This window comes from Gossypium hirsutum, chromosome D11, assembly GCF_007990345.1.
Source record: "Gossypium hirsutum isolate 1008001.06 chromosome D11, Gossypium_hirsutum_v2.1, whole genome shotgun sequence".
Taxonomy (NCBI): Eukaryota; Viridiplantae; Streptophyta; class Magnoliopsida; order Malvales; family Malvaceae; genus Gossypium; species Gossypium hirsutum.
Window position 1 is genome coordinate 15,924,386 of NC_053447.1, and position 26,493 is coordinate 15,950,878.

At 33.3% G+C, this 26,493-nt stretch overlaps 2 protein-coding genes and 1 pseudogene across 6 annotated transcripts; 2 read left to right on the top strand and 1 right to left on the bottom strand.

Annotated features, from left to right (window-relative positions):
• Nucleotides 1-3,162: 3,162 nt before the first annotated feature.
• On the bottom strand, nucleotides 3,163-5,714 carry LOC107912458 (nuclear transcription factor Y subunit B-3-like; annotated as a pseudogene).
• Nucleotides 5,715-15,318: 9,604 nt separating this feature from the next.
• LOC107912457 (alpha-1,6-mannosyl-glycoprotein 2-beta-N-acetylglucosaminyltransferase) lies at nucleotides 15,319-17,427 on the top strand. Its single transcript, XM_016840644.2, has one exon. The coding sequence runs from the start codon at nucleotides 15,807-15,809 to the stop codon at nucleotides 17,124-17,126; it is 1,320 nt and encodes a 439-aa protein (XP_016696133.1). The 5' UTR covers nucleotides 15,319-15,806; the 3' UTR covers nucleotides 17,127-17,427.
• A 1,217-nt stretch (nucleotides 17,428-18,644) lies between these two features.
• LOC107912456 (phytochrome C) lies at nucleotides 18,645-24,497 on the top strand. Of its 5 annotated transcripts, XM_041106268.1 has the most exons (6): nucleotides 18,647-18,879; nucleotides 19,043-19,185; nucleotides 19,443-21,541; nucleotides 22,042-22,858; nucleotides 23,026-23,322; nucleotides 23,812-24,497. In XM_041106268.1, exons 3-6 carry the CDS (start codon nucleotides 19,498-19,500, stop codon nucleotides 24,023-24,025), a joined length of 3,372 nt encoding a protein of 1,123 aa, XP_040962202.1. In that variant the 5' UTR covers nucleotides 18,647-18,879; nucleotides 19,043-19,185; nucleotides 19,443-19,497; the 3' UTR covers nucleotides 24,026-24,497. The 5 variants fall into 5 exon arrangements, with proteins under 5 accessions (XP_040962203.1, XP_040962202.1, XP_016696129.2 ...); XM_041106269.1 differs by having other exon boundaries at nucleotides 18,645-18,837; nucleotides 19,043-21,541; nucleotides 23,026-23,263; XM_016840640.2 differs by having other exon boundaries at nucleotides 18,647-19,185.
• Nucleotides 24,498-26,493: the final 1,996 nt, after the last annotated feature.

Below are 26,493 nucleotides of genomic sequence, written 5' to 3' on the forward strand. Positions count from 1 at the left end.
TCTAAAGTTACCATTGATGAATTTATAATGTTTTTTAAGTTTGATGATAGTTTTATAAGCTTGATAGATAAAAAAAGGCTATTTTATAAAGTAATTTTGATTAATTTTAAAGTTTAAGGACTAAATTGCTAAAATAATAAAGTTAGCATGAATTTATGTGAAATTTGGTAAACATGGGTTGTATGAGAGCCATGGAACATTCGTTAGCTTAGTTCGATTTTAATTGTGTTAATTGTTTAAGTTTTGGGTTTATGGACTATATTGAATAAAAGATAAAAGTTTAGGGTAAAAGATAAATGTTGATTAACGAGTTAATTATGTGAATTTTAGTATTTAAAAGTATTTTAATTGGATAATGGAATTAAATCATTATATATAGATGAAGAAACGGGTCAATCAATAGACAAACGTGGAAAAGGAAAAATTGTTTATTAGTCATCGGAGTTGTGTTTGCTGCAAAATTGGTTTAGGTAAGTTCGTATAATATAAATGAATTGATTTAGTTATCTAAGTATGTTGTATTTAAATTTGCTTGCATAGTAAATATTAAATTGTAGAATTGAATCAAATTGAAATAAAATTCTAATTGAGGGTCATGATTGAACATGAAAAAAAGCATACAATTGAATTCATGTGAAAAATAAATGCTTAAATAATTATATGATATGTTAATTATTATTTATTTTATGAATGAATTAAATTGATTGATATATGGCAATTAGTAAATTGCATTATTAACTAAATCGATGTTATGTTTGTTAACCTTTATATAGGTTAGCTAATTACATCTAAATAAAACTTTAAAGTATAATGAAATTACAGATAATCCAAACAATAAGTAGGTTTAAACTAAATTTTCTTGTTTGACTAAGAAATATAAAACTCCTAAATAACTTAAAATACTTAAAAATATATCCAAAATTCATAATAAATAAATAATAAATAAAATAAAACTGAATAAATAAAATATTGAGCTCGTATATAATAATTAAGCCTAAAAATCGAACCCAATATGATTTAAAGTCGAATTAAAAGCTTAAAACTCGTGATTTCCGTAATAATCCCGTCTAGAAATTTTGCTCACACAATCTTCACTAAAATGTTTATAACTTAAGCTCCCAAACTCAAAATTGAGTGATTTAAAGTGTGTTTCAAATATAAGATCTAGATCTTCGTACTCAAAGAGGACATATCAACCTAGAAATGCCTAGATCCTGTCCGAAAAGCCATTGCAAGTTGACCGATTTTCCAAACTTGAAAATTGACAGCTTCGGTGAATGGAATTTAATAAAAACCTTTACTTTTTGAATTTAAAAATTTAGGTCCATTTTTTAACACTATTATAATTCTTCTATTAAATTTTTTGGTGTGGCATTTTGAAATTAAAAAGCAATACTAACTTGGTATCTATGTAATAAAAAATGACATTATAATGGATCTAAATTTAATAGAGAATTTTAATAGTGTTAACAATTCTTAAAAACTCACATCATAATTTTACTCAAAATATGGTATTTAGACTAACTAATGATATTATAAGAATTGAAGAGGAAATTATGTCAAAAATTAAATTATAGAGATTAAATTTCAAATTTAAATGAAATATAAAGATCAAAATTGAAATTTAACCATTTTTATGTAATCTCAAGAAAATAAGAGATTACAAGTGTCATCATCTTCTCCTATCAAAAATAGAAAAAAGAAAGAGAAAAAGGATAGTTGTTACGTAAGGAAGGCCATAAAGCCTTTCTTTTATATAGACTAGTATCGTCCATTCGGGTTGATGTCTCTCTCTAGACCGATATTTTGATTGATTTTTAATTTAATTAGTCAGTTTGGTCTGATTTAAACAATTGTTAAACTTCATACATTTAGAATTTTAGTCTTTTTATTTTTATTAATAAAATTGTAAAAATATTAAATTAATTAATAATATTATAAAAATATAAAGACCGAATTAAATTTAAAAAAATTTTAGGTGATTATATTCAAAATTAAAAATGAAAATGAACTAATTTTATAAAAGAAAAGAAAAGAAAATAGAAATATGAAGAGAGTGTAGCACATGTGGTTATGAAAATAGTTGTTTGAAGATTCTTTTTATATATATATTTAAATGAATTCATATCATAAATTGAACTATTTCAGTAAACTAATTATTATCTATATTTATTGGAATATTTTATGTCAAATTTAATTTTCAAAAACATGTGTGAGACACGTGGCAAACCATGGAGCAATGAGTTGTTTTCCATCAAACAAATGTAAAAATGAATTTTTTAAGAATTAAGACAAAATGGGAAGATTAAATTTATTGATTCAGGGTAATGAACGAAAGTATGATTTTAAAAAGTAAATTATACTCAAGGATACAGTTTTAGCCAAAAATAAATAAGGTATTGTATGTGGCTCTTGTCCCGAAAAAACTAAAAAAATTCAGTTGGAGGGTGGAGCTATAAAGTGGGCAACTAACTATGATGTGTGGAATAGAGTGGAGTTGGTGCTCCTCATGTTGCCCCCGCCCCCACTTCACTTTCATTTGCTCTCCCAAACCCACTTGCCACATGAATCAATCTTTTCTTCAAATATGGTTTAAGATTTTAAAACCAAACAAAACTGCATGAGAATGTTTGAGCTGAAACCCTATATGGTAACAAATGGAGCAAAGCTGGAAAAAGGCTTCCCTTTTACAACATCATCTATATTCAATACCTGACATAAACCCATAGTTACCAAGGGTGTTTTTTTTTTTTTGACCCTCATGCAGCAATTGAAACAAGCACAAAATCAGCTTTTACATTCTATTTGAAATTCGGAGGATTGAGGCATGCATCTGATGATATCTAGAATTGGAGGCATCTAAAAATGGAATAGTGAAAAGAGGAGGTCTCCCCTCCCCTCCCCTATATTGTATTGAGATGAGGATGACCCAACCCACCCAGTCCCACAGGTGGCAAAACACATTTCCACCTTTTTTTCTAAAACAAACATGCCCATCCAAACTTTCCTTTTCCTTTAACATTGAGACACTGCTTCTCCAAACTCTCTGCTCTATCTAATATTCCCCGTCAATTCAACACATAAACTAATAACAAAAGAGACGGCAGAAAATGAATTAAAGTTTTCATCTGCAGTAGTTGCACACAAGGTTTTTTCCCCCCATTAAATTAGAATACTACTAATTCTCTTTTATCATTGAAGGTTACAACTTTTTTTTTTACTATGCATCATCTTCTTCTTTCTTCTTGCCGACAATCACATATCCCACAAAATAGAGACCTAAGAAATCGAGTTAATGCTTAACAAGTAAAATTTAAATACCCCAATCAACAATTAACTAACATCAACAATTTTCTTCTCAAACCATGCTCCATACCCCCTACCAAACCATCTACCTTACTTTCTACCTTGACCTGACAGCAGCTCCACCTCTTGCTTCATCATTGGCGGCGGCAACGCCTGTGCCACCACGTTTCTCCATGCTAATCTGATGATGATACCCACCGGAGCCGTAAACGTGACCTTGATGATGACCCATCATCATCATCCCTCCGTACATCCCTCCTCCATTGAACCCACCACCACCACCACCACCCGGACCTACTCCACCTCCACCGCCACTCCCTCCGCCACCGCTGCCACTTGCCCCGCCGGAGGAACCACCACTGGCGCCATCTTTTCTCCCCTTCCCATGGAGCTCTTCTCGCCTTCCATTTCCCTGTACTTCTGCAAATAAATCTTCAACGGCTCCACGTACTCCTCGAAACCAAGCGTCGTCATGGCCCAAAGCAGATCATCACCGTTAATGGTCTTCCGCTTTTCGCGCTGACACTTGTCGGAAGCTTCTCCCGTGATGAAACTGATGAACTCGGAGACGCATTCCTGGACCGTTTCTTTAGCGTCTTTGGAGATCTTAGCGTTTGCCGGCAACGCCTTTTTCATGATCCTGCTTACGTTTGCGATCGGCAAGAACCTGTCTTGCTCACGCGCCGACGTTTCGCTGTGAGCGTTTCCTCCGCTGTTGTTATGCCCCCCCGATTCATTGTCGGATTCAGCCATCCCCAAAGAAAAAAGAACAAAAAAGGGAAAAAAAATCCCGGACAAGTTTTCTATGAGCTAGCGGAGAATTTGGGGGGTTCGGTGAGGGTAGAATTGGGATATCACGATGATCGTTGTCGCTGGTCGGAAAGGAAGAACGAGTTCCGAAGAATGAGGAAAGGAGTGTCGGACGCAGAGAGAGAGAGAGAGAGAGGTTGTTTGGGTCCGTTGGATAGATGGGATAATAATGCATCGGGGATGACACGTGGTTGGTTTTGGACCGTTTGTTTGTCGATAAGAGTGGACTCATGAAGTGGAATTTCGGTCGTTGGATTTCCTGTGGGCCCTGGAGATCTGAACGGCTTGGAAACGAACCACGTGGTGGAGGAAAATGGGAGAGTGCGTTTTTACTTTTTAGGAGCACGAGAGAATCTTTAGGCGGCTGCTGCGGCTCAGCGATTTTTGGCTTGGCTGAGGTGAGCTGAATCGAGCTGGCAATGCCAACTCATCATCCTTTGTCTTGGTACACGTGGCAAAACATGAGCCTTTGATGTTACATGCGTCTGATTGCGGAGCTTTCCAAATTGTTAGTACCCGATTCTCCGATATGCCATTGCCCATTGCCCATTGCCCATTGCCCTGTGAAGTCTTCCATCTTTTTACCCTCTAAATAAATACTCTTATCTGTGTACCTTTCGGATGCTTTTTTTTTTTACTTTCACATATATCCATTTAATTATTTTGACTTCATACTTTAATCTATTTGACTTCAACTTACTTTTTAAAAATTAAACCAACTTAAGTTTGGGTATTTGAAATTAATTTTCTGGGAATGCAATACGCTTTTTCTTTGATTAATTTTCTGTTTAAAAATAATTATTAGCTAAAATAATTTTTTTTAAATAATTCAAATGTGAATTTGTCATGTTTTTTCAAAAAATAATGTAAATTTTGCTTAACTATAATTCTAATAATATTATATTAGCCTTAACTTATATGGAGTAGTGATTTAAAGTTATTATCAAACACTCGTTTAGCATGAGTTCAAATTGCATAACCCTCATCTCCGTCTCTAATATTATATTTTATTTATATAAAATAAACATATTGTGTTAGATTTAAAAATGAATAATATATACAAAAAATTTAATTAAAATGATTAATTTTTTTATCTTTTTCATGATTTATATTATTAAAGTTTTAATTATATATTACAAATAATATTCGAGCAAGCATTTAACATATAAAAGTAATCATTTTACATTTAAAAAAAAAGAAATTGTTGGGAGAAAATACCAGTCGAAAAATATATAATAAATATATTTATTAAAATTAAGAAATAAATAAAATATTGAATGAAATGGTAAAATTTATCATTGATGAATTAATAAAATATGATAAGACAAAATAGCATGAGAGTGGAAGCCTTTGGAAAAGAAGCTCAAAGCCTAGTCCTTTTGGATCTAAGGATTACAAGATGGTTGAAGCCCAACTAGGAAATTGGATGGTCGATGGGTGTGGAACCGGTGACCGACCCCTCTTTGGCCCGCCGTTGGGAAAACGGCTCTAATAGCAAGCCGAAATTATTTTAGTAGATTTGTATATTCATGTGATTTTCAATTCATTCTATTTTACGTAGGTTGGGAGTGATAAAATTTAACCAAAATTATTTACATTTCATGCTATATGTCATATTTATTTTAGTGCTTTAATTGTTATATTTATATTATTATTACGTTATTTTTGTGACCTGCTTTTTAAAACTCCTATTGTGTGAATACCATGTATTAATTCATCCTTTTTTTTCTTTTTTTTTTTTGCTTATGGATTAATATCAAATGCAGTGATAAAACTTTCACAAAGGATGACAAAATTTTTATCTTTTTTACTTTCAATATACTAAATAATGATCCTTTCCCAAGGAATTTTTTGGTTTATGACCTCAAAATTTGGCAATGGAATTAAATCTCCATGTTAATGTATTTTAAAAAGTATATTATATCTATGTTTGGCTGCATCAGGGTTTGGGCTTTGGATTCCTTACCGCGCATTAAATGTGAATGTGCTAAGTGGATATTAATCGCTATTATTTGACTTAAAAGATTTAAATTTTAAAATTCAAAATTTATCAACATGTAAAATGATGAAATTAGAGAACATGAACTAAACCCATAATTTATGCATAGTACAAGCTCTACTTGCATAATTTGACACTTTACTATTTAGGTCAATATTGATATTTCAAAATTTTAAAAATACAGGGATTAAATTTGACTTGCTAGAGTATAATGAATAAATTTGTAATTTACACATAGTACAAAATTAATAGCAAAATTTGAATTTTATAATTATTATTTGTATTTTCACACTACTAAATCCACATAGGTGGACTAAAAGTTTCTTCCACAACTTCTGAAATGTTGAAACTTTCTCGTGCTCCATCTTGTCTTACGAGGCTAAAACTTAAGTCTAGTAAATCTTGCAGTCTTAGGTGATTTTTTTTTTGTTTCAAATTTGCCTAAATCAGCCTAATTCTCAAAAAGTAAGAATTCTCCCGAAAATTCTCTAAGGCACTGAAAATAAAGTGGAAGCAACTAAAAAACGAAGGAGCAACGAAAAAACTTAAAAAGTCACAAGAAAGCAATGCACACCAAGTGTTTGCGTAAATAAACTCAAATATATTCTAACTCAATAATGAAACAATGATAGGATTACAAATGAGGAGGAAGACTTCTATTTATAGTTGAGCTCCCCCATATCCAATGGTCATGGGCGAAGCTAGAACAAATTTTTAGGGGAGACAAATGAAATTTTAATTTTTTATAGTCTATATCTTTATAATTTTTTAAGGATTAAATCAAATTTTAATAATTTAAGGGGGGCAAAGTACAATTTTACCTTTACTAATTTAAACTTTTTTAAAAAATTTAAATGCTTAAATAAAAATTTTACATTTTAGGGGGGACGGAACCCTGCCAGGCCCCCTTAAATCCGCTTTTGCCAATGGTACAAATTAAATTAAATTAACGACTGAGATAATACCAATATACAATACGAGAGTTCTAAGATATTTAAACTTTCGATCAAACTTTACTTATCGTGGTTACAACAGGATCCTTAACTGGACCATTCCTCACCTTAGAAATGACAGGCCTCTTCGATAAGTCCCTAATCATAATACCCTTTGCCCCAAGCTTTCTAGATGAACAACTATTTTGATCTGATACCTTACCAATACTAAACTTGAGCCCTACCACCTCTTTCCCTTTTGATTGAGCCTACTTTAACTGAGCCCGTTTCGACTGGCTACACTTTTTATCCATTTCAAACACGCTTACAACAACTATTAAGTCGCTACTATCCTTTGGCATAAGACCATCATCCTAATCATTTTGTTCAGCTATAAGATTGAAACGTGATCCCGTATTCCGTGGATGTTGAGGTAGACCCTCATCCAAAGTCTTCTTCGACTTTCTCTTAAATTTTTTAGCAACTACCATCCATGATCCAAAAGCCTCCCCTTTTGCCCTTTTATCAAGGTCTGTCGTCACTGGTTGTTGTTCATTACTTGTACCACCATGACCTCGATCATCGACATCATCTCCTATGTCCCTCGTACTTTTACCAATCTTTGGACAAAGTTCTTGCAAGTGCCCAAACAAGTCACATTCAAAACAAACATTTGGTAGACTCTCATATTCAACTCGTTGTAGTCTCCCCTCAATCCAAATCTTGGAAACTAGAGGCTGTTTGAGATCAATACTGATTGCCATACTTGCAAAACGACCCCTCGACCCATTTTCTGTGTTATCATCAACCTTAAGAACTTCTCCAATAATGTTTCCTTTAGCTTTCAACAAATTCTTTTTGTACATGGCATCCGAAAACCCTGGAAGTTGAATTTATACAACCATTTGATACAAAAAATCTATTGCGATGTTGTGAAAAAGGTGGACCAAGGCTGCACAGTTAAGTATTGTCTATATATCATCCATGGACCTTGCAAGAGCGCCATACTGTAGTCTGTCTGAGTCTGAAATTTGACTATGTAATAGTGGCTCTCTAAATCCATTAGTTGGAATGCTCGTTTAGACCTCCAGAGGCTATAAAGTTTGGTACAAAGTGCATTAAAATCAATTCTATGGCCAGCAACTTAATGACGACCAATTTCGAAATGCTCTTGTGGATCAACGTATGCAACCTTTCCGAAAACCGAATATCAGGAACACCATCAACGAGTTGTGTAATCACATTACCATCTTTAAGATCAAAACCATCATCTTCATAGGTCTCAGATCCCTCCTTACCTGATTTCCCATCAAGGAGCATTGCCTTAAAAGTCATCTGGCCTATCATATCTTCCTCCATCGCCATCGTATTCCCATCCGGTGGATCCTCCTCTCGTTGCCGCACTTTCTTCATAGCTATTGCCATACCAGTCTCTCCCAAGTCATCGCGTTGGGAGGAGACGCCACGACTTGTAGAGAATTCCATAACCCTGCTTATTGTTGAACAAAACACACAATAGGTATTTTATAAGTTTTTATTATATAAATTGATTAAGACATGAAAGGTGAAGACACAATTTTTAATTGCCTAGCAACTTAAGACGTATTAAATTTACTTAAAAGCTAACACTGAAAATAAATCTGAGAATTAAGTAAACTTAAAGCTAAACCAATTAGGGTTGGTGACGGACTGTATATTCTTTTGGAAAACTTGATTGCTAAGCATCAATCAAATGATATTGATCATTAGTACTGATGGCTTGGATTTTGAAATTTTAATTCAACTGTGTGTAAAAAAATTAATTAGGGATTCTTTTGAATCACACTAGTAGTATATGAAATTGGATCATAAAATATGGTCATGTAGTTTCATATAAATTAAAATATATAATTTGTTTTTTACAATTAGATGTCCGTTTAATTTAAAAAATCTCTAAATTTACTGAAGTTTTAATGGATTTTCCTCGCCAAATTTTAGAGAAGACAATGTCTACTTTAAGCTACCAATCAAACAAAAGAAACAATGGACCAAAGGCAAGACAACAACGAGAACAAGGAAGCTTCCCATTGTGGAATCCGATGGAAACAACAATAACATTTCAATCTTGATTTAATTTCACCAAAAGTCCTCAAACTGTAGTATAAATTATAAATTAATTCTCAAACTTTTCCTCTGAGTATTAGTATTGTGTTACCAAAATCCTTCCATCATCCTAGTCATTAATTTGTTAAATGCAATATATTTATAACACAAGGATCACATTGTAAATACGTATGCGCCTAGTGCATAGAATCAATTTAAAAAAAAAAAGAAGAAATAATATGAACAAATTTTCTTGACATTGTATGTTTTTTTAACACATCATATCCAAACCAAAGTGTGTATTCAGGTATTTACATTTGGTTTCGTGTATTTTAAACACATTTTATATTACGTTCATATTGGCATTTAACACCTAGATTGATGACTAAGCAAAGTAGTGAATTTAAATTATAAAATTGTTTGGTGTATTACTTAAAATTAAGTAAATAATATAATTAGATCATTTGATAAATGTAAAATTTAAATTATGAACTCTTTCTATTTTATATGTTTATCCTTATTTTTTAAAAATATTTTACATTATTTTATAAAGATAAAGTATTTAAAAGATAATATAGTGTTAAAATAAAATAAAAATGTTTTTAAAAACAATATAATGTCAAAATAAAATAACTGGAAAAAATTCTATATTAAATGATAATACAGTGTTACCTACTTATTATGAAAATATTAGTTGTCAGCTACCTTATCAAATTAAACCTTAATTAAAACAGTCTAAAAATTAAACATCAACTTAACATTTCAACAATAATTTAGATACGTTTATTGAAATTTACCCTTCGGTAAAAAAAGTTTTCGAGAAAAAGTAAGAAATATTTATTGATAAAAATTGTGGAGAGCTATGGAATAGAGTGTTGGTAATTTTGACGAGTTCTAAGTAAGATACTCCTCGGTTCACTTACTTATATTTGAAAATCTGTCTAAAAAATGAAAAAGTTTAGACAAAAAATTTAAGATTCATCTTCTATATGGGTTTAGTCTTGGGCAAAATCTTTTATTCTGAGTCCAGCAACATATTATATTATAAAAATTAATTATATATGTTATATAATGATAATGATTATATATATTTGTATTAAAATCACTAATTTAATAACAATTAAATTCATTATCCAAAACCCAAAAACTTACCCAATTAAATAATCTAATCCAAAATATAAAATTTTTAAAATTATATTTAATACAATGAAATATTTATTGTTATAAAATAAAGAGAAATGGGGAGAATAAAGAACAAATAAAATATGAAAGCAATAGAGAATGTACTTTATTGATCAAAAAGGGTGATTACAATGCTCCATCAGAGTTTCTATTTATAAGCATAAGAAGTATAAAAGAAGTAGACATCTAATTCTAATAATTATTAGAATTTAAAGTATATTAAAACTTCATCTTGATCATGATGGACATCCACTTAATAAGATATTTATAACACCCACCCTTAGATGTCCATTGATAAATAATGTGCCTCGTTTAAACCTTATTAGGAAAAACCCAGTCGGGTAAAAACCTAATTAAGGAAAACGCGTATACGATCTATAATACGCATAATATGCTGCCTCATTAAAAATCTTACCAGGAAAGCCAATAGGACAAAACATTGGTTAAGGGAAAAAGAGTGCAACGCATATTTACTCCCCCTCATGAAAACATTACACATTTTCTCATATTCTACGTATTCAATCTTGAATACTGATTTTTCAAATGATTATTTGAATGTATTTGCTAAGCATTTATATTACCATTTTTTTAAAAGTCCTGAGTGAGGGAAATTTGGGGAAATATATTTTGATCTCTTCAGGAAATTCAATAATAATCATAACAAACTTTAATCATGATTCTTTTAGAAAAACACAAATAGGTATTTTGGATCATTTTATAATCCTCTTTCAACTACTATTCACTAAGTCAAATTTACCACATATGTTCAAATTATTTCAATTCATATAAATGAACAATTTCTCGAGAATTTCAATATGCTTCTGGCATCCTAAATCATTCAAGGATTTTAATATAAACTGTACTATATAGTGATTCATAAAAGGTTATAAAAATAACCACTAAACGCAAGTTAAATCTTTTATGAATTGTCAATTTAATAATACATTTAAAAGTTATTGCATCCACCACAAAAGAATATTATGCCTTTTCATAATCAATGCCAGGACTTAGCGAAAAATTTTATATTTTATTTCGCTTTTGCAAAATTACTTCAATTACAACTTCACTGGCTTTATACATCTAGATATTTGGACTAGTAGTCCAAAAACTCTACTAATTTAATTGTACTTGAGTTGCATCTTTCTATATTGATCAATTTATTACACATATATATTTCTCAATAGATTTATTCAAGATCCTCCTTTTATTTTATTATTTCAAAAATAATATTGCATGCAAAATCATTGTCGACCACTTTTATTATTCGGTTCCACATTTTCTCGAATTGACATAACTTATCGAGATCTCTTATTTTCATTATTTTAAAATTTAGTTTCAAGTACTTGAATCTCTTCTAGAGTTTTACTTATTAGTTATGTCTTGGGTCTCTTCTGGAGCACCTGCCTCCACTATATGACCTTTTTAGAAGAATTTTCATCTTTGGAACTGATCAATCTATTATTTATTCTAACTTATTGTCCTACTAGGACTTTGATTCAAATTAAAATATTAGATGGTATATAACACTTGGTTATTCTCATTAAGTTTGTAAATACATCTAACAGTTAACTTGTAAGGAGTTATTCTTATTGAACTTCTAGTTTAAATTACTCTCCCCTAACTCACTACAAGTAATTAATTCTCTCTCCCCTAATGTCGGAAAAACTATCAAATCAAAATTGTAATAACAAATCATGTCATAATTGATTCTCGAATGCATTCAAAACATCTAATAATATAAAGAAACTTGTAATTAATATATATTCCCAACTTTCTTTGAGGATTCACTCATCTTTGTGCATTGTGGTGGAGCAATTAGAACATATACGCACATACAAAAATTCAAAGATGAGAAATATTTAGCTTTTGATAAAAAACCAATTGTAATGGGAAGTATTTATAACTTATTGGCTTGTTGCGTACAACACGTAAATCAACATAATCTTATGTTGAAATAGAAAGTTTTGTTCTCATAAGTAATAATTTAGCTATTAGTTGGAGGCATTTGATAAACAATTCAGCTAAATCATTCTGTGTGTGAGCATGAGCTATAAGATGTTCAACTTTTAACCCAATTGACATGCAATAATTATTGAAAACTTAGGATGTAAACTCACCAACATTAGCAAGATGAATTGTTTTAATTGCATAATCTGAAATTAATCATTTAAACAAGTAATGTTGCAAAGGATAGGTTGCAAATTGATAACACATATGTGATTATTTTGTAGATGCATCTACCAAAATCATATAATATCAAAACCATCCACATGGTGGATGAATGGACCCATTTTCATTTCAAAAATGTAAGACATTAAATCTCAACTTTAGCTAGTGAGTTTCTAAGAATCAATTTTCATTGAGGACAAACAACAAATGATAATTTTTTTTTAATTAAAGAATCTTGTAGTTCTTTAATAAATGTCCATATAAATTCTCAATTAATTTTCGTATTATATATGATCCAAGATGGTCTAACTGGTCATGCCAAGTAGTAAACACATTTGTATAAGTTAAATTTTAGTTTACTTTAACATGTGTTTCAATTGTACTAAATTGTAACAAATTAATAATTTTACTATCATTGCTTTTACTTTATATCCAAATATAAGTGCTATTGTGACATTTACTACTAGAAATGTCTAAATCAATGTGGATATTATAATATCACTAAATCAACAAAATAAATATAATTTCCAAACAATTATATGCAATATTCACTTCAGGGAATATGCCAAAATCTTCAAATATCTAAAAATAATATTTTTCTTCATTTCCAATCTCAATATGAGATCCATTATAAATATCGTTTAAAACCAATAGATTAACCATCACAAGATAATAATACATTAACTCTTCTGGAGCTTTTGACTAATTTTGTACTACCAAATACTGAAACAATATTATTTATATTTTCTTTTGCGTTCACTTCGGGGAATGCAATAGATTTACTAGGACGAACCTATAAACATACCAATAAATTTTTTTATTTCATAATCACCATTGTAAAACATGCTTGTATTTCAAATCAAAATCTATCTATTCATGTTGTCATGATTAGTCTCCAATCACATCCTCAATTACAACAACAATCATGATCTCTATATTTTCATTTTTCATAATTATTATATACTGCTACATTCACTTCAAGAAATGAAGCAAAACTAGTGGGCATAATTTTTCATTAGTAACATATTATTTTGCTTAGCCACTAGAAAGTATGAGATCGTTCGAAAATACTATTAAAGTCATTTTCACAATATTGCTACTGCAAGAGCACATTAAATATTTCAATCATAGTATAGTGTATTCCTTCGAGGAATATATATATAAAAACAATTACATGAGTATCTCATGTTATTTATATATATAGTTTTAATGTAAAACACATGAAGGTTATATTCAATATATATCTTCTTGATCTGAAAAATACTATTATACTTTATAAAATTTTGCATTACAAGGAGCTAAAATATAAGCTCTTAAAGAGTTTTTTTTATAGTTTGATGCAATATTAGCTCTTCAAGAGTATATAATCATTTTATTGTATAACATTAATGAATGCTTAATTTATTTTAAATAAAATTTTATTTATTCATATAAAAATAAAATGAATAGGTATAAATAAAACATATATTAAACGTAACAAATAATAAATTCATGTCACTAATAAATCATTGTGATTAGATAATATATATTTTATACATCATACCACAACATAATACAAAATATTATAATGTCAAATTAAAATAATTTTACAACTATAAAAGTTTAAACATAAATATTTTCCAACCTCCACCTCTTATGACGTAATTTCATCTCTAATTTTACAATGATATGAAATTATCACAGATAGGGTGAATATCCCAAAGTTCATCACAAGTAAGTATTTTTACTCATATTCCGCAATAATCATATATCTTAATCAAAATCAAAATTAAACCAATCAATTCTATTAAAAATGAAAAAAAAATATTTATCTCCACATAAAAATCCCAATAACTAAATATGTGAAGGGTTTTATAAATTCATAGAGATGCAGATAGTGAATTATATAAATTGAACTTTTTAATAGAAATCAAATCAAATTTCAAAAGAAATTGATTAGATTGACTTACATTACCATGGATGAGAAGTAGTGATTATGAACATCCTTTGTAATGAAGAAAAATAGATCATCCCCAAGCAAATATCAAAAAGCAAACTTTAAGAGTGAATCTTACTTCTCGATTTCATATAGATAACAGTATCAAATCTTTCACCATCCTTAAGAACAAAAAGTAAAATAAGTTAATCAAAACAATGATAACGTATAATGAGAAAAGAATGAAAAATAATAATCAGATATGAAATATTAAATAAAAGAAACTTCTTGTAAAAACTTTGCATCTTGCTGCCAAAGATATTGAAAATCGTGAAAGATAAATTTGATCGTCGATAAAAAGAACTATCACTTTGAGCAAAATCGTGCTGATAACATGTTATAAAATAAAGAGAAAGGGGGAGAATAAAGAACAAAAATATATAAAAACAATAGAAAATGTACTTTATTAATAAAAAATAGTGATTACAATTCTTTATCAGAGTCTTTATTTATAGGTATAAGAAGTATAAAAGAAGTAAATATCTAATTCTAATAACTATTATTAGAATTTAAAGTATATTAAAATTTTATCTTGATCATGTATTCATGGACATCCACTTAATAAGATATTTATAACATTTATTATATTTATGATCGTGTTTTTTAATATAAATACTTTTTAATCTATTTTTAATATGTTAAAAACTTTTATTTTAATATTTTTAGTGTATTATATTTTAAAAAGATATTTTAAAATAAAAAATTAATCTAAAAAATATCAAATATAACTTAATCGGATCAGATCTGAATTTACTTTTTTTTTAATTAGATTAAACTTGAAAAAAAAAAGTTTATTTTTCGAGTGAAGCTCGATCTTAAACTACCTTACATAAGCTTGACCCGCACATTATTACCTCTAATTTTAAGATTAATTTTTTTTTTCAAACTTGTGTTTCTGAACTTTACCACCGTCTTAGTCTTTAACGAAAGTCAATTTCTCCTTGTTGAATTTACCTTCTTTTTGTTTTCTTCTTTTCTTACTTTGAATCCGTCAACCAAGTAGATCTTTCTGATTACGGGCAGCCATGGCTGCTATTTCATCCATCTCCTATTTTCATTTATTTACACTTTCTCGATCTCTCGACGTCCCTCGAAACCTAACATTGATCCCCATTTCCCATGAGTTTTGGGGGTTTCTCTTTAACCGCTAAAACCATTGATCTCTGTTGCCGCAAGGAAGAAGCTCAGTGTTAAAGAACTGTCCTTTGAGGGTTTTGGCACTTACCCTTTTACTTATTCAGTTTCTTGTTAACTGGGTTGCTTTTATTCTTTGCTGTTTGGTTGTCTATGATTTTTTTTTTATTTTTGTGGTATTTGTTTGAAGATAGAAATTTGAGTTGGTAGTTGGTTGATGTTGTGTATTGTTTGTTCCATGGCTAATTGCAAGAAACTGCGTTTGAAAGATGCAGCTCTTAAACGTATGCTATCTGTAGTTGTAGTTACCTTATTAGGAGTTTTACTTTTGATAGTTTCTCTTAGGACCAATACAACACCAGGTTTAAGTGAATTAGATGAAGATTTAAGTGAAATCACTGATATTCAGAGCTTTAGTGAGAAACTCAACCTTCCTAAACAGAATGAGTTTTCGATTCGATTGGCAAAGATAAACCAGATGCCCCCTAGGAATAGAGATCTGTATCCTAAGTTAGCTAAAGATCATATAACCATTGTTTTATACGTGCATAATCGGCCGCAATATCTCCAAGTGGTTGTTAAGAGCTTGTCCAAGGTTGTGGGCATAAGTGAAACATTGTTGATAGTTAGCCACGATGGCTACTTTGAAGAAATGAATAAGATTGTGGAAGGGATCAAATTTTGCCAAGTGAAGCAGATATTTGCCCCGTATTCGCCTCATGTGTTTCCCGACAGTTTTCCAGGTGTTTCATCAAATGACTGTAAGGAAAAAGATGATGCTGGGAAGAAACATTGTGTTGGGAGTCCTGATCAGTATGGGAACCACCGGTCTCCGAGGATAGTTTCTTTGAAGCATCATTGGTGGTGGATGATGAACACTGTGTGGGATGGGTTGAAGGAGACCGGAGGACACAATGGGCATATTCTTTTCATAGAGGAGGATCACTTCATTTACCCCAATGCATATCGCAACCTACAGCTTCTTGTTTCGCTGAAGCCTATCAAATGCCCGGATTGCTATGCTGCAAATCTGGCACCTTGTGATGTGAATTTAAGAGGGGAAGGATGGGATAGTTTGATTGCAGAGAGAATGGGAAATGTAGGTTATGCCTTCAATTGGACTGTTTGGAGAAAAATCCACAGGAAGGCTAAAGAGTTTTGCTTCTTCGATGATTACAATTGGGATATAACAATGTGGGCGACAGTCTATCCTTCGTTTGGCAGTCCAGTGTACACGTTACGAGGTCCAAGGACTAGTGCAGTTCACTTTGGGAAATGTGGTTTGCATCAGGGCCAAGGGCAGACTAATGCTTGCATTGATAATGGATCAGTGAACATGCAAGTAGATGACATTGATAGGGTTGCTAATATCAGACCAGAATGGGGTGTGCATGTGTATGACAATCAACCTGGGTATAAAGCTGGGTTTAAGGGCTGGGGTGGCTGGGGGGATGACAGAGATCGTCAATTATGCTTGAATTTCGCTGAAATGTACCATTCGTACAACACTTCTCTTTCAGCTGTGACGATGAGTTGAGACTTGAGCATCTCGGATTTCCCACTGTTGTAACTGGTGAGATCTACATTATTTTCTTCAATAGTTTATAGAAACACGTATAAATTCAAAGTTGTTATAGTTTTGTATCATCGAGATCGTTTCTCATTCTTTCTCCAAATTGGCTGCTTGTCTTTGGAGCAACATGGAGAGCAATAAGTTTGTGTTGGCAGTAGTGGATTCTTTTGAGGTCATATTGCTTTGTAAGTTGGTTGACATACAAAATTTTCTTTACCATATTAGTAAATGGAAACACACACCAACGGCTATGTGATTCTATCAATATCGTGTGTCTCATCTATTTTCATACATGCACAACCAAGGATGGCTTGTTTATGTTTTTCCCATAGAATTGAAAATTGCTGCATTGCCTATGATAAGAATCTATTTTCTCCTTCCAGATGTTGATACTACTTTTAGGCTTTTAGTTGTATTCTGCTAGAAGCTCTGTTAAGTCAAGATCTTTGTTTATGGTGAATTATTCAGCGATAAATTGAAACTCAAAGACGCTTGATCTACACCAAATTTAAAGTCAATACAATCAGTTAACAGCTTTTTTCTTGATTTGGAAAGGATGCATATCCAATCACAGTTTTTTCCCTGACTTGATGTAAATTATTTAAATTTAAAATTAATTAAAATGGCCAATTGAATTCGATTGGTATGTGTATTATTGCTAATGTGGGAGGACATGAGTTTGAATATGTTGAAACGCATTATCCCCTTATTTTTAGAATATAAATAATAAACATTCTAGCTTGAATAAGATTAATTTTAGATGGTAAAATGGACTAAAATGCTTTTGATTAGGATTTTACTTAAATATCATCTAAACTCGAATTTGAATATGATTAGACTTAAATTGTAAAATTGACTTAAAAATTTAAGATACAGAATATTTTAAATGAATCAAGTAATTAATATTATTTAAGATTTTAGAAAATTTATTTTATTTTAATTAACGTAACAGCTTCTAATTTACTAACAAAATATCAAATAGATGAAACATTGTAGTGCGAAAACACCGAGACAGTTGGGAGCTCGGTAACAGTACAGACAGCGACGTTAAAGAGATATGTCACGACGACGCACGTGATGATGGTTTTAGCCTGTTTGGTAGTTAGCTGTGAGTTGTGGCGGTGATGATGATGATACCACCACGTAAAATCCGAAGTCATTGGGTTTTTCTTTTTTTCTTTTAAATAAGGAAATTTATTTTATTTTATTTTAAATTAGAGTATAAGATTGAAAAAGATGTAAATTATTTTTAAGATTTTAAAATAATATTAATTATTTTATAAATAGATTGAAGTCTAATTATCATTTTTAAATAAAAAAAATAAAGGAAATGAAGAGAGAAGTTGGATCTTATCCTACACACTTGTCAGTGTACTTTTGATATGATTTTTGTTCAAATTTCAACTAATTTATTAAATTATTTTGTGATACTAGATTAATAAAAAGTTTTTTATAATAATAGTTAGTTTAAACAGGTAGGTAGGCAAAAAGCCATTTCTAAGCCCCTCATAAAATTGCATAAACTCAGAGCCAGAAAAGACGGGACCGAACTCAAGCCATCTCGGGTCTCAATTGTCAATTGTCAATTCTCAATCAGACAGCAGCAGGAGTTCCCCCCTGAAATTCATCTCTCTGCTCCTGGAGCCTCCTCCACTCTCTCTATATAATAGTTGCTGTAACTATTTTTTCCTTTCATTAAGTCCAGCACTCTTTCCCAGTAATACGCAATTTTTCTTTCCTATTAACTACCTCTTCAATTCACATACAGTGTCATCATTTTATTAGTTTCTTCAGCATCGGCTTTTTCTTCTGGGGCTTGGGCTTTGTCAATGGAAACAGTTTAGAATAATGAGTTGATTACTTGGTTTCTTTTTGTTTAGGATTTTAGAGGGGCAAATTACGAGGAACCTGCCCAAGGTGGTGGAATCTATTTTCCTGGCGAGCCTTTTGATTTCATTGGTGCCTTTTTATTTTGGGGTTGAGAATGGAATCATCAGAATTATCTATCTGAGAGAAAAAGCTGGTAACTTTTTCTTCTTTTTTTAATGGTTGTTGAGGGATTTTTACTTTGGTCATGATTCCCGGGTCCAGTAGATTCGTGCTGGCAACAAATAGGATTCTTTTAGTATGGGAATTTCAATTTACTTATGGACTATGTTGGTGAAGTCTCAAGTTTTGTCCTGGCATTGGCTGTACAAACATTAACAGATTCCATATAGAGCTTTAGGTTTTTCTTTTGGTCATGCTGATTTTGAGATATTACATTTATATGGGTTGAAGAAGAAGAAGAAGAAGAAGAAGAAGAAGAAAGAGGAAAAAAAGGGCGTTTGAGAAAATGTCATCCATGTCAACAAACAAGAGTAACTGTTCTAGGAGCAGTTCGGCACGGTCAAAGCAAAATGCTCGTGTGATTGCGCAAACCACAATCGATGCCAAGCTACATGTGGATTTTGAAGAATCCAAGAGGCTCTTTGATTACTCCACTTCTATTGACTTCAACATTTCAAGTTCAACCAGTAATGTTCCATCTTCTACTGTGTCAGCTTACCTTCAAAAGATGCAAAGAGGGAGTCTAATTCAGCCCTTTGGTTGCTTAATTGCTGTTGATGAGCAAAACTTCACTGTTCTTGCTTATAGTGAAAACGCTCCAGAAATGTTGGACTTGGCGCCTCATGCTGTTCCAAACATAGAGCAGCAAGAGGCTCTGACTTATGGAAGTGATGTGAGAACACTGTTTAGTTCTCCTGGTGCAACGGCCTTGCAGAAAGCTGCTCATTTTGGGGAAGTTAACCTTCTCAATCCGATATTGGTTCATTGTAAAACATCAGGCAAGCCCTTTTATGCCATTTTGCATAGGATCGAAGCTGCGCTAGTTATAGATCTAGAACCAGTTAACCCAGCCGAGGTGCCAGTAACAGCTGCTGGCGCATTGAAGTCCTATAAGCTGGCAGCGAAAGCCATTTCAAGGTTGCAGTCCTTGCCAAGTGGGAACATATCTCTGTTATGTGATGTTTTAGTTAAGGAAGTTAGTGATTTGACAGGTTATGATAGGATAATGGTTTATAAATTTCATGAAGATGAACATGGAGAAGTAATTGCTGAAAGCCGTAGACCTGATTTGGAACCTTATCTAGGCTTGCACTACCCAGCTACTGACATACCACAAGCCTCAAGATTCCTTTTCATGAAAAACAAAATTAGAATGATATGTGATTGTTCTGCCCAACCAGTTAAGGTGATTCAAGACAAAGGATTAGCTCAACCATTAAGTCTCTGTGGATCCACGTTAAGATCTCCTCATGGGTGTCATGCACAGTATATGGCAAGTATGGGGTCAATTGCATCTCTTGTGATGTCAGTAACTATCAATGAGAATGATGATGAGATGGACAGTGAACAAGACAAGGGAAGAAAATTGTGGGGATTAGTGGTCTGCCACCACACTAGCCCCAGATTTGTTCCATTCCCACTGAGATATGCCTGTGAGTTTCTTATACAAGTATTTGGAGTGCAAATTAACAAGGAAGTGGATTTGGCGGCCCAAATGAGGGAGAAGCATATTCTGCAAACCCAGACTGTGCTTTGTGACATGCTGTTGAGAGATTCCCCTGTAGGAATTGTTACTAAATCTCCGAATGTTATGGATCTTGTTAAGTGTGATGGGGCCGCACTTTACTACAGACAGAAATTTTGGTTGCTTGGAGTTACCCCTACAAAGGCACAAATTAGGGATATATCAGAATGGCTTCTTGAGTACCATAGTAGTAGTACGGGCTTAAGTACTGATAGCCTTATGGAAGCTGGCTATCCAGGTGCTTCAGTTCTTGGAGAGGCAGTTTGTGGGATGGCTGCTGTTAAGATCACTTCTAAAGACTTCCTGTTTTGGTTTCGGTCCCATACAGCTAAAGAGATCAAATGGGGTGGTGCAAAGCATGATCCTGGTGGCAAGGATGATGGAAGAAAGATGCATCCAAGATCATCATTCAAGGCTTTTCTGGAGGTTGTCAAGTGGCGTAGCCTGCCTTGGGAGGATATAGAAATGGATGCAATTCATTCCTTACAGCTGATATTGAAAGGATCCTTGCAAGGCGAGGTTGCTGATGATTCCAAAATGATTGTGAATGTACCATCCATTGATGACAGGATTCAGAGGGTGGATGAACTGCGTATTGTCACTAATGAAATGGTCCGCCTGATTGAGACTGCTGCTGTCCCAATCTTTGCTGTTGATTCCTCTGGTAACATAAATGGATGGAACTCTAAAGCGGCAGAACTCACTGGCCTGACTATTGAGCAAGCAATTGGCATGCCATTGTTTGATCTTGTTGAGGATGATTCAGTTGATGTTGTCAAGAACATGCTTTCATTAGCCCTAGAAGGTGATAGTGGGATTTATCTTTTGAACTCGCTGCTTATTAGATATTTCTTTTATTTTTTTTGGTCTAGAAATTATATCCTTATTTAATTGAACATTGCATTTCAGCATTGTGGATATTTTTTGTTTCTTTCATATATACCTTTGGTTAAACTGTTTCACTCACATTTGCATCCACTATTTTAGATAGCGCAATCATATTATGGAGTGCATTGCCGTGTTATTTACTAGTGACATGTTAGTAGGCACACTGATCAGAGTATTGGGATTGGGATTAAGGTTTTCTGTATCGTTCAGCATGGGTTGCTTACTTAGTGCTATCATGCTGACTAATTTTTAGGTCTCGTCGGTTTTCATTGAACCATGTAATTGGACATTTCCTTGTGCAGGAAATGTCACTTTAGCTTTGTCCATTGGGCTCCACTTATTCAATCAAATTTCCTTTACACTGTTTAGGTGTTTCCTGAATTTATGCTTACATTTAATGTTGATGAGAAATGGCAGGTATAGAAGAACGAAGCATTGAAATCAAGCTTAGGACTTTTGGTTGTCAGGAAAATAATGGACCTATCATCTTGGTTGTTAATGCATGTTGTAGTCGAGACTTAAAGGAAAATGTTGTTGGAATTTGCTTTGTTGGGCAAGATCTCACCAGCCAAAAGATGGCCATGAACAAATATACGCGTGTCCAAGGTGACTATGTTGGTATTATGAGGAACCCATCTGCTCTTATTCCCCCAATTTTTTTGATTGATGAGGTTGGCAGATGCTTGGAGTGGAATGATGCAATGCAAAAGTTGACTGGTATGAAGAGGGAAGAAGCCATTGATAGGATGCTTCTAGGGGAGGATTTTACAGTAGACAAGTTCGGCTGTAGGGTGAAGGATCATGACACCTTTACCAAACTCAGGATATTATTCAATGGGATAACTGCTGGTGAGGATGCAGATAAACTATTATTTGGGTTCTTTGATCAGGAGGGTAAATTTGTTGAAGTATTACTCTCAGCAAACAGGAGGACTGATGCTAATGGAAGGATCACTGGGATTTTGTGTTTTTTGCATGTGGCTAGCCCGGAGCTTCAGTATGCTTTACAAGTGCAGAAGATATCTGAACAGGCAGCAGCTAGTAGCCTCAATAAGTTGGCTTACATCCGTCAAGAACTCAGGAAGCCTTTGAAGGGGATTGTATTAATGCAGGGTCTGATGGAGGATTCCGATTTGAGTAGCAATCAGAGGCAGCTTCTGAGGACAAGTGTAATGTGTCGGGAACAAATGGCCAAGATTGTTGATGACACAGACATTGAAAGTATTGAGGAGTGGTAAGAGTGCTTAATATGCTTCTTACCTTAGTTAGCGTCATATTTGTTCATTGTTACAATCAATCTTTCATGGATTGAACATTTCTCATTATTGTATGGTGTTGTTCATAAGCTGGCCTTATCTCTTCTCTCTCTCTCTCTTTAACGAAAGGTTGCTCTGTGTGCAGCTACATGGAAATGGACTCCGGGGAGTTTAACCTTGGAGAAGCCTTGGAAGCTGTCTTGAAACAAGTTATGTTAATGAGCCAAGAGCGGCAAGTTCAGGTGATCCAAGATTTACCTCCTGAAGTCTCATCCATGTACTTGTATGGAGACAATTTGAGGCTTCAGCAAGTCCTTTCAGATTTTTTGACAAATGCACTCCTCTTCACTCCTGTGTTTGAGGAATCATCGGTTTCATTCAGGGTAATTCCTCGGAAGGAACGTATTGGGACGAAGATACAAATTGTTTATCTTGAATTTTGGTAAAATCCGTTTCCTGTATGATTTATCATGTTCATAGCTGATGCAATCTGGCAAGTTCTTTAATAAGAAATGACTCAACCGCCACATTTACCACATGCCTTTTAATTTCCTTTTTCCCTTTTCTGCAGAAGTAAAATAGGCGGGTGGAGGGAGTGACTAGAGTAGTCATAAACTTTAGTATGGTTAGCGACATTAGTATTGTTTACATCCTCAAACTGATAAATTTGTTGTTTTTGTTCTCTGCTTGGGTTCTTTCCTCGCTTTCCTTTGTTTACCTAATTTGAATGGTCTTACTTTTCCACCCTTCTTTTAGCCATTTTAAGGATGCATTTATTGTACTTATGGCATGTAGAAATAAATTATTTTTAACTTCTCTTTGGGTGAGTATTCATACTCTCCCAAGCAGTGTGGCAATCATGTGGTGTTTCTATATATCCTAATATAAAGAATCAATATGAAGCTGTTAACTTTGAGTGATTATGTTGCAGGATCACTCATCCAGCACCAGGTATCCCCGAAGATTTAATTCGGGAGATGTTTCACCAGAGGCAGGGTGTCTCAAGGGAAGGTCTTGGCCTATACATCAGTCAGAAGCTTGTAAAGATTATGAATGGTACTGTACAATATCTAAGAGAGGCTGAAAGGTCATCCTTCATTATCTTTTTAGAATTTCCATTGGCTCGCCTGCTTGGCCACCATTGAAAACCCATAGCCAAGTGAAGCTGATAAGCATCGAAACAAGGCTACTGCAGCTTCTATATGAACCGTATCAGTAGCTTGTCATCTCAACCAAACAAGCACCTTAACACCTCAGGGTGATCATACCGAGTCTGGATGATACCGAGGGCTGCTCAGCTTGTTGAAGAGCATTCTCCATTACAAGTATGTAAAGCAGGCAAAAGTTTGATGCAGAGTCGAGGCTTTGGTAATGGGAACACCTGATAAAAGATTAGCTAATATCTTAGAAACCCCCTTTTATTAGGTATCTTTCTTGCATTACAATTCAGTCGACCGAGGTAATATCTAATTTCTTGGGCATATGGTACCAATGTTGCTGCTTTTGGTGTATAAGAGGCTACTGTACAGTGAAACCTCCAAATGATCTATTGACTTGATGAGTGTTGAAATGATCACTCTCATACATCCTTCAATACTAATAGTATGTTTACATTTATAGACTTTTGTTTAACAAACTAACTAACTTGCATATACCTAACTCTGCTAACTACTAACTGTCTTAACTTCTCAACACTCCCCCTCAAGTTGAGGGTTGATATATATCTTTAACCCCTAACTTTGATACTAAGCACTCATGTTGCTTGATGCTTAAAGCTTTTGTCATCAAATCAGCAAGTTGCCCAGTTGTTCTAATATGCTGCATCTGAATCGTTCCATCCTTGATTTTATCTCGTACAAAATGACAATCAATTTCTATATGTTTCGTCCGTTCATGAAAAACAGGATTAGTAGCAATTTGCAACGCTGCCTTACTATTTGAAAAAACCAAGGATTTATCAAATTGACTAGGACTAACTTCCCTCAATAAGCCATTCAACCATATAACCTCTGCTACAACCACTGCCATACTTCTATATTCAGCTTCTGCTGATGATCGAGAGACTGTGGTTTGTTTTTTTGACTTCCATGAAACAAGGGATTCTCCAATTTTAACACAGAAACCGGTCACCGACCTCCTAGACATGGGACATGAAGCCCAATCAGAATCACAAAAAGCAATCAATTGTGATTTGCTTGCTGCAGATAGTAAAATGCCTTGGCCAGAGTTTTTCCTTATGTATCGTACCACCCGAAAAGCAGCTTCCAAATGTGATTTTTCAGTCTGTGCATGAACTGACTCAAATGTTGAACCGCAAACATTATGTTCGGTCGTGTATTCGTCAAATATAGCAATCTTCCCAACAGCCTTTGATACATTGTAACATCCGTGATTAAATCATCTCTATCAACCTTTGTTTGTACCGACTCACCATATTCAACTGATGTGAGCTTCTGATTCTGCTCAAGTGGTGTACATACTGACTTTGCTTCCCCTAATCCTAAATCAGCTATCAACTCCAAAGTATATTTTAGCTGATTCAATATAATCCCTTTGTTCGATCTCATCACTTCTGTTCCAAGAAAATACTTCAACACACCTAAATCTTTCATCTTAAAATTCTGATGCAAAAGCTGTTTCAATTCATTTATCATGCTAACACTACTGCCTGTAATTAACAGATCATCTACATAGATGAGTAAAACAACCATGTTACCTTCATCCCTTTTTGTGAACAAGGAATAATCATACTTGCTTTGTACATATCCTCCTCTTATTAAGGTCTCGGTAAGCTTCAAATTCCACTGTCGAGAAGCTTGCTTCAGACCATACAATGACTTACGCAGGCGACATACACGAGACTCCCCCTGGTTGCGAAAACCAACCGGAAGTTCCATATAAACTTCTTCGTACAAGTCCCTTTGAAGAAAAGCATTGTAAACGTCCATCTGAAAAATAGGCCAATCATGATGGCTGCCATGCTGATCACAGTCTGAACCGTGACATGCTTAACGACCGGAGAAAAAGTATCATGAAAGTCAATACCAGCCTTTTGACTATAACTTTTACCAAAAAGACGTGCTTTAAAATGTTCCACCGAACCATCAGAAGTGTATTTAATTTTGTAAACCCACTTGCATCCATTGGGAACAACACCAGCAGGTAAAGGAACAACCTCCCATGTACCGTTAGCCTCCAAAGCTTGAATCTCTTGTTGCATAGCATCAACCCACCGTGAATCCAAAATGGCCTCATCATAAGTTTGGGGTTCAATTAAAGAAGAAACATGGGCAGCAAACAATTGAGTATGAACAGGCAAATGAGAAAAAGAATAAACACTAGCAATAGGAAACAAACCTGTGGCACAAGAAGTGAGCGACTGGTTAGAGCAAACATAATCCTTCATCCAAGTAGGCGGCTTAACAGACCTTGTAGTACGACGTAAAGGGATATCAGTAGGCGTAGAAGACGAAGAAGGAGTAGAAGAAGATACGGGCACACAAGGTGAAGAAGAGGGAATAGATATAAAAGAGGAAGGTTCAAGTTGAAGAAAAACGGAAGTATCAACATCAGGAAAAGACAAAAAAGGTTTGGTAGGAAATGTAAAAGGAAA

Coding starts and splice junctions, on each gene's coding strand:
- LOC107912457 (XM_016840644.2), top strand. CDS start 15,807: ATGTTGTGTATTGTTTGTTCCATGGCTAATTGCAAGAAACTGCGTTTG.
- LOC107912456 (XM_016840640.2), top strand. CDS start 19,498: ATGTCATCCATGTCAACAAACAAGAGTAACTGTTCTAGGAGCAGTTCG. Junction 21,542..22,041: donor GCTTTCATTAGCCCTAGAAG/GTGATAGTGGGA, acceptor GAGAAATGGCAG/GTATAGAAGAACGAAGCATT. Junction 22,859..23,025: donor ATTGAAAGTATTGAGGAGTG/GTAAGAGTGCTT, acceptor CTCTGTGTGCAG/CTACATGGAAATGGACTCCG.